At 37.5% G+C, this 9,336-nt stretch overlaps 1 protein-coding gene across 1 annotated transcript in view; it reads left to right on the top strand.

Moving 5' to 3' along the window:
• The window catches only part of SLC9C2 (solute carrier family 9 member C2 (putative)), a 72,672-nt gene that overhangs the window by 31,701 nt on the left and 31,635 nt on the right, over positions 1–9,336 (top strand). The window contains exons 10-12 of the mRNA XM_017529977.2: positions 2,111–2,192; positions 6,617–6,780; positions 7,706–7,801. Coding sequence (XP_017385466.1) covers positions 2,111–2,192; positions 6,617–6,780; positions 7,706–7,801 — 342 coding nt within the window. The remainder of the gene's footprint in view (positions 1–2,110; positions 2,193–6,616; positions 6,781–7,705; positions 7,802–9,336) is intronic.

Consider the following 9,336-nt stretch of genomic DNA (forward strand, 5'->3'; position numbering starts at 1 on the left):
CCAGGCTGGAGTGCAGTGGTGCAATCTTGGCTCACTGCAATCTCTGCTTCCTGGGTTCAAGCAATTCTCATGCTTCAGCCTCCCAAGTAGCTGGGATTACAGGTGTGCACCACCACACCTGGCTGATTTTTTTTGTTGTTGTTGTATTTTTAGCAGAGACAAGATTTCACCATGTTGGCGAGGCTGGTCTTGAACTCCTGGCCTCAGGTGATCTGCCCACCTAGGCCTCCACTCAAAGTGCTGGGATTATAGGCATGAGCCACCATGCCCAGGTACAAATGCTATTTTTCAATGGCTGCCAGAAAGCACAAAAAAACAATACTTTTGTCAAAAACATCTACTCCTTATAGTTCTTAGAACAAAAACTGAAAGGTTTTGGAACAAAAACTGAAACTAGTTAAGCATACCATGATAAGAAAGATTTTATACATTTTTAAATTAAGGATCTAGTTATATTTATGTCTTTAGGGCTAATTAAAAAAAATTTATTTCTTGAAAAATTCTAGGCAAAGACTCCATTATCTGTAGCCAAAAAAGTAAATAAAAAAAAACTTGGTTTCCTTTCCACTCTTTCTGAAAGCCTTTCCCCATGGGTTAGCTGGTGGATTTCTGGGCAGTCTGGTGGTGGTTGTATCCTACAGTCCCCGCAAATCCAAAGAGCCCAGTGCATCTGCTGGCAGTGCACCTTGTCATCTGTAATAGCACTGTAAGCTAGATAGAGAAGTTTCCAGAAGCTGCTACAAATCTCCAGGATCAGCCCCTCATTACCTCCAGTCAGATAAATCCCAAATCTTGTTTTTGGGAGGGGGAAAACCACTTGAATAATATGAGCTCAAGAACGCTGACTTACTTACCTACCAAGAAATCTGGAGGTAGATGTATGGAGTTTGTCTATATTGTCTAATTTCCAGCCCAGAATTTCTCCTTTTTACTATTTTGCTGCTGTCCTGAAGGCCCAAGGAGTACAGTATTTATTTAATATCTTCTTTTTGGGAGCTACTATTGACCTTTCCATATTGCATGTGGAGAAATCGAAGAGAGGAGTCTTCTGTATGTAGCATGAGAGAGAAAGACCTCAGGTGCCCTAACTCCCAAAACAGGAAGTGCTGTTTTTGATGGGGTATCATATTCATATTCCTCACCACATTTTTTTCTGAGGATTTATATCTGTGGGCCTTCTCTGAGCATTAATTTTGAGTTCAAATAACCGGTGGTTTTGCAAAGACTTTGGTTCTTTCCGTGCTTCAAAAGAAAAGTGAAATAATCAACATTACCACTCCTTCGATTTTCTTTTATGCAAGGAATTGGCCTAGAACCAAGTCAATGAGAAGTTAACTAGCACCTGGGCATCATTTTACAGCGTTTCTTAATTCCGTCTGATGTTAGGAATCCCATTGCTTCCACCCTAGACCTACAGAATCACAACCCACAGAGGGAGTCAGTACGTCTAACAAGCACTTCAGGTGATTGTTGTTATTAGTCAAGCATGAGAGACACTGGAGGAGAAATTACTATGAACTCTTCTTTTCAGTGATGGACGCTGTGGCTCAGAGGGGTTAAATTAACTGGCCCCCAATCACATGGCTAAGAAATGTCAATGTCACGGCCTACAAATGTGGTTACCTTTCTGCTTCTGCACAGCACCTCTCCAGACCCCACCACAGCTCCTGCCTTCTCCTTCAGAGCCTCTGGTACAGCCGTAGTAAATGCTGGTGGCAGGCACATACCCCTCTGCTGCCCATGGTCACCACCCCGCCTGCGGTTGCTGGGCTTTCTCCCCACCCTGCAGGTTCCACAGCCACATCTGGGATGGCTACCACTTTGACTGCTGCCAGGAGTGGCAACTGTGGAGAGCTCCCCGCACAGTGGCCTTAGCATATAATCTCCAGTCTATTGTTTTCCTCATTGCAATTGGAAATTAATGTCTGCTCCAGTGTAGTATGTTCAGACAATGTTCACAAAACACCCTGTTTACCTTAACTGACTTATCAGGGACAGGGTTTTAAAATGTGGATTAAGATATTCATAGAATTTTGTTGGTGGCTAAACAATGATTGCTTTTGGAGTACTTAATATTTTGCTTCTAACTATGTATGTGCTTTGTTTTTAGTTTATACTCTATATACAAGTAATATCGTTATTGACGATGGGAATAAATTCATACATGATGACTCAGTCAGCCAAGAAGTTAGGTAAAGTATATGTCTCATTCATGAATTAACTGAGGAGAAAAACACAAACAGGTTATTGTTGGCTGTCATAGGGACATTTCTTATGAAGCTCAAGAAATTGGTTTAGAAATTATTCATTTTTCATTATTCATATTCCAAGTAACAGATGCTGTATTACTTGGGATATTGGTTCATCCAGTTTAACAAAAGCCAAATGAACAAAGGCTTAAACAAGACAGCAGGGTTTTTCTTTGCCTTCACCAAAAAGTCTAGAAGTGTGAGATAGTTCTGCTCTATAAGATTGCATAGAGATCCAAGTTCCTTTCCTTTGATTGCTCTTCCATGCCCTAAGGAGCTGCTCTTGAAACGTGCTCACTACCACCATGTCTACAATCCAACCAACTAGAAAGGGGAAATGGTGGGGGACGGGTGTGTGGCAATGGAGGGTAAGCAGCCTCTTTCTAATATATCATTATCACTCACATTCCATTGGCCAGAACTTAGTCATATGGGCACTATGGGCAAGGCAAGCTGGGAAATATCTTTTCTGGTTGACAATATGATCAGTCAAAACTTAGAGATTCTATTGGTGGAAGGAAGAAGATAATGGATATTGGGAGGCTCTGCCACAGTTGGTTATTTCTAAAAGGAATCTCAGGTTGTTTACAATAAAATGCATAAATATAATAAAATAACAAATAGACACATTCAGTAGAGAAATCCAGGAGAGAGGGGAAAACTGGGGTGAGATTAGGCAAAGTCTTATAGTAGAGCGTTAGTATAGTTGAATATGCCGTGGCTTGATCCTCAGCTCTGCTGCTACAGAGACCAGATTTTTTCCAGGAATTTAAAATTAATCAGACTATTGGAGATTTACATATCAGGCATAATTTGGAGATATTGCAGGTTCAATTCTGAACCATATGAGAAAGCAAATAATGCAATAAATATCACAATAAAGCAAGTCTATAAATTATATGATTTCCCAGTGCATATAAAAGTTGTGTTTACACTATGCTCTAGTCTATTATAATGCAAAAGCACAGTGTCTAAGACAACTATTTATATACCTTAATGAAAAAATGCTTTTTTGCGGAAAAATGCTAATGATCATCTGAGCCTTCAGCACGTCATAATCTTTTTGCTGGTGCAGGGTTGACAGCTGCTGACTAATCAGGGTGGTGGCTGCTGAAGACTGGGTGGCTGTGGCAGTTTCTTTAAGACAACAATGAAGTTTGGCACATTGACTCTTCCTTCTGTGAAAGATTTCTCTGTAGCATGTGGTGCTGATTGATAGCATTTTACATAGAGTAGAACTTCTTTCAAAATTGGAGTCAATCCTCTCAAAACCTGTTGTCGCTGCTTAAGGAACTAAATTTATAAAATATTCTAAATCCTTTGCTGTCATTTCAGCATGTTCACAGCATCTTCACCAGGAGTAGATGCCATACCAAAAAAGCACTTTGCTTACTCGTCCATAAGAAGCAACTCTTCATCCATGCAAGTTTTATTCTGAGATTGCAGCAATTCATTCACATCTTCAGGCTCCACTTCTAATTCTAGTTCCCTTCCTATTTCCACCACATCTGCATTTACCTCCTCCACTGAGGTCTTGAACCCCTCAAAGTCATCTGCGAATGTTAAAATCAGCTTCTTCCTGACTCCTATTAATGTTGATATTTTGACCTCCTGCTATGAATTATGAGTGCTCTTAATGGGACTTTGAATACTGACTTCTTTCCATGAGGTTTTCTACTGAGTTTCCTCAGATCCATCAGAGAAGACACTATCTATGACAGCTATAGCCTTACACAATGTTTGTATATATGTATGTATGTATGTATTTATTTATTTTTAAACCTGTGAAATGCTATGTATTTGCTGAGGAGTGATTTACTTCCAATTATGTGGTCACTTTTAGAGTAGGTGTGATGTGGTACTGAGAAGAATGTATGTTTTGTGGATTTGGGATGGAGAGTTCTGTAATATTTATTAAGTTTACTTGTTCCGGATCTGAGTTCAAGTCCTGGATATCCTTGTTAATTTTCTGTCTCGTTGATCTGTCTAATATTGACAATGAGGTGTTAAAGTCTCCCACTATTATTGTGTGGGAGTCTAAGTCTCTTTGTAAATCATTAAGAACTTGCCTTATGTATCTGGGTGCTGCTGTATTGGGTGCATATATATTTAGGATCGTTAGCTCTTCTTGTTGCATTGATCCTTTTACCATTATATAATATCCTTCTTTGTCTCTTTTGATCTTTGTTGCTTTAAAGTCTATTTTATCAGAGACAAGAATTGCAACTCGTGCTTTTTTTTTTGCTCTCCATTTGGTTGGAAAATCTTCCTCCATCTCTTTGTTTTGAGCCTTTGTGTATCCTTGCATGTGAGATGGGTCTGGATGCAGCATACCGATGGGTTTTGGCTTTTTATCCAATTTGCCTGTCTGTGTCTTTTAATTGGGGCATTTAGTCCATTTAAATTTAGGATTAATATTGATATGTGTGAGTTTAATACTGCCATTTAATGCTAGCTTGCTGTTTTGCCCATTAGTTGATGCAGATTCTTCATTATGTTGATGCTGTTTACCTTTTGGTATGTTTTTGGAATGGCTGATACTGGTTGTTCCTTTCTATGTGTAGTGCGTCTTTCAGAAGCTCTTGTAAAGCAGGCCTGGTGGTGATGAAATCTCTGAGCACTTGCTTGTGCACAAAAAATTTTATTTTTCCAAAATGTATTTATTAAATAATAAGACTTGAAAGTCAAAATGAGTCCTTGATACTTGGGCTGCAGAATGGACATTGTGTTAGCAGGCAGGGAAACAACATTCATCTCCTTGTCCATCTCCATCAGAGCTCTGTGTGACTAAGTGTATTGTGAATGAACAGTAATATTTTGAAAGGAATCTTTTTTTTTTTTTTTTTCTGAGCAGTAGATATCAATAGTGAGCTTAAACTATTTAGCAAACCATGCTGTAAAGAGATGTGCTGTCATCCAGGCTTTGTTTTTCCATTTGCAGAGCTCAGACAGAATACATTTAATTTATTCTAGGATTTTTAGAATGGTAAGTAAATATTGGCTTCAACTTAAAGTCATCAGCTGTATTAGCCCCTAACAAGAGTTAGTCTGTCCTTTGAAGCTTTGAAGCTAGGCATTGGCTTTTAGTAATGAAAGTCATCCATAGCATCCTCTTCCAATATAACCAAGCTTCAGATTTCTTTAACTCACTGTGGAATAAGGATTATATAGCAAGTACTTTATCTTTCCAGAGTCAGTATTCATCCTCTCTAGAAATATTGTGTGGTACACATTTAACAGGTACTTAATGGATTTTAGTTTTATTAGTCAGAATTTCAAACCAACTCCTTCCACCTGGTCTAATGCTTTTAAGCAGTCCCTCCTCATACTCTTCCAGGATCATCTTAAACACTGGGAGTACATTCAGATGGGCTGGTGCCACCAAGTGGCCCATATGCCTTCATGCTTCCCCTGAGAAACTGGAAAGCAGCTGTTGCCCATCATATGGGTGGGATCTAGTTGGACAAATGAATACATTTTCTCCTTGTGTGGTCTTTGCCATGGGAATTTTAAATCCAAAGCAGCAGTTGGTCAGATGCATCTTTGCTCTCTCTGGGTTATAGTGAACTGATCCTGATGCTTGAGAGGGATATCCCTACAGACCTTTCTGAATCCCCAAATTTCAAATCACTCCATTGTACACAGTGTCCCATAGAGAGTGAGCTAAAGTTAAACTGAAACACTTAGGAGCCATTTAACCCTTGAAGACACATTTCACATGCAATTATGAGGCGAGAACAGCTTTATTAAGATGGAATTGTGTGTAAGTAGGCTAAGCTCATTTACTAGTTAATTTTTTCTCTTTGGTGAGTCTTATAGCTCATACCTCAAGAAAATACAAAATGCTACAAATTTTGAACATATTGATTCACTGGCCAGAAAACAGAGATGTTAAATTTGAGGGATCTCTATTGCATTGGCTTTTAAATGTTGCTATGTACAGTATAAGAAACAATTGGAGAACCTGTTAAAATGCAAATTTTCAGGCCAATCTGATTCTGTAGCTGTGGGGTGGAATAAGGAATCTGCATAGTTTGATAGGCAGCCCTTCCACTGTATCTGTTCCACTTTGAGAGCTACATATGGGTTGTGTTGAAGTAGTCAGTCATGTCTTTTGCTGTAGGGAAAGCAAGGAAACCAATAAACATTTTTTAGCAGTTGAGTCAGATAAAGTTGAGCTATATAGCCGAAAAGAAACAAATAGTTGGACCATTTTCTAGAAAGTTTTGTAGGAAAAATTGTTCTTGCTATAACCACTTTGGTTTGCAGGCAATCTCAAGATAACACTACAGAATCATGCAACATTTTTTTGCTTTCCATTGCCTTCTCTGTACTCTATTAAGCTCTTGCTTTCTTCTTTCTCACAGGTTTGTGTGTTCTTTCCCTCCCAAGACAATTGGCTTTGCAAAATGCCGCTCAGCACATCCAGGAGATAATACGGAACACAATAACTTTATTTAAAACAGAAAAAATTTTGACAAATGTTAATTGGACCATAGTAGAAGATAAAACGACGATTGAATACATTCCTGTGAGTTGATACCTGGCAAAAAGCAGTCTTCTTTTCCTTCCCTGGGCCTACCTCGCTTGCTTTAGTCTATTGTTAAAGACCTGATTCTGCTAATTAAATTGGGGAGATAGTTACTAGCTTTGCTATTTTGGAGAAATGACTTTGAATTCTGTCTCTAAAGACAAGGTCTTGGTTATCCAGCTTTATTTGCCAAATACCAGGAGAATGAATGGTTTTGTTTGTTTGTTTGTTTGTTTGTTTTTGAGACGGAGTTTCGCTCTTGTTACCAGGCTGGAGTGCAATGGCATGATCTTGGCTCACCGCAACCTCCGCCTGCTGGGTTCAGGCAATTCTCCTGCCTCAGCCTCCTGAGTAGCTGGGACTACAGGCACGCGCCACCATGCCCAGCTAATGTTTTGTATTTTTAGTAGAGACGGGGTTTCACCATGTTGACCAGGATGGTCTCGATCTCTTGACCTCGTGATCCACCCGCCTCGGCCTCCCAAAGTGCTGGGATTACAGGCTTGAGCCACCACGCCCGGCAAGAGAATGAATGTTTTTGCAATATGGCTGGTTGAGTATGAATCAATGGCCTCTGCCAAGATGATGTTTTCAATGGCTTAAGATAAGAATTCTCTCCTGGTAGAAGTGTTATAAAAAGCAGAAAACACAGGCTGATTTAGAGAGTAGTCAAGCATGTAGATAGGTTTAGAGATGAATTTGAGATATAAGTCTCCCCAAATGAATATTTACTTCAGCACAATTGAAGGCAACACTTCTTATGTGAAAAAACATTACCCAAGTTATACATAGCTCTTCATTCTAGCAATTCTCCTTTGAATTATTGGAATCTTTGTTAAATGTAGCATTTGCCAGCTCTTAATCATTTTTACTTATTTTTAACTTTATCTCTTTATGTTTTAAAATGTCGTCTGATACGGTTCAGTTTTCCCATGTTTCACCTAAGGAAATGAAGAAGGAATCCCCAACAGATGAAGTTTTAATAGAAGAAGCCAGATTGCATGTTGCTGTAATACAAATGGTTGGTGCTGTCCACATAATGTTTTGAAATTTCTTTTCTTGCAATGTCTTTAATCCTTGCATATGGTTTTCAGATGACTTGAAAACTTTTCTTCACCTTCTGAAAGTCTATTGATTGTTAAAATTAATGTGTGACTTTTTAAAGTTAAGAAAAAAAATCTCCTTCCTGAGGCTTTCAGTCACAAACCTTATTATCCTGTTTCTATGTCTGGCAAATTTTAGCAGTCACTTTTGAGGGCTCTTAGAATAATGTTTGGTGCTATTTACATACTGATTAGACATTTTCAAATATTTAAAATTGCTTTTACAAATTTAACATATCTGAGTTCCTTTTATACAAAATTTTCTCAAGTGCTTATTTAACTATTAGAGATGTAATAAACTAAAATAAATCTGATGAATCAAAAATTCTCTTGAAATGTTATAATACTAATATTTAAATGTTCTAATATAAACATAGGAAGATTACCTGGTAAAATCAAGCTTAAACCAGCTTATCAAATTGTACATTGTAAACTGGAATTATGATCTAATAGAACACATTTTATTCAATATAAAATGTATATAAAATACTAATTATGCCCAGAATTTTTGTCTATTTTTGAAACTTATTGTCAATATTAAGAATTCCTAACATATGCAGAAGCAGATAGACTTGTGTAATAAAGCCTCATGCACCCATCACCCAACCTTAAAAAACATCCACACATGACCAATACCTGCTGCATCCTAACCCACATCTTATTTATTAGTTTGAAAAAAATCATACATGGCATATCATTTCACCTGTAAATATTTTAGTATCTATCTCTAAATTTTAAAGTATTTTTAAAAACATAATAAATTACTAATATTATACTTAAAATGAATAATTCCTTAATAATATCAAATATTGAGTCAGTGTAAGATTTCCAGTTGTCTCAGAAATGTGATACATATTTATTTTTACAGTTTATAGTTTGAAATTGAACTCTGATAAAGCCCACACATTGCAATGAACTGATATGCCCTTCAAATCTCTATTAACATATAAATTCCTTCTTTTCTCTCTCATTTTTTTCTGTTGAAGATCATATTTCCCTTTCCTTTCCTTTCCCGGCCATTGCCCCTTACATTTGGAAAGGGAGCTTCAGAATTTGCATAGCCTTTATCAAAGCTGTTACTGGTGAATCATTTTTCTATCTTCTGAAAAAGGAGCTAATGAATGAATAAGAATCATATTGAGATATAAGTGGCATGAATTCCCTCCTTTCCTGAAATGACTATTATCCCTTAAATTTTAAGACTTGAGAAAATATGTTAAATGCAGTAGCAGTTGGAGTCAACATTTTTAAACAATGGATAGGCAAAGTACATGGTCAGTATGTGAAGAAATTTAGGCAGCAGTTCCAGGAGGTAACACTGGGAAATGCTGGCTTAAATAAAGTTAAATGAGTTTCTTTTGGAACTTCTTGTAGAACTTCTCAGAGTTTTTAATATGCTGATGTACATTGAGATTCTTCAAGAGGGACTATTTTTTTTTTTTTTTTTTTTTTT

The sequence above is a fragment of the Cebus imitator genome, unplaced genomic scaffold (genome assembly GCF_001604975.1).
Source record: "Cebus imitator isolate Cc_AM_T3 unplaced genomic scaffold, Cebus_imitator-1.0 Scaffold62, whole genome shotgun sequence".
NCBI lineage: Eukaryota > Metazoa > Chordata > Mammalia > Primates > Cebidae > Cebus > Cebus imitator.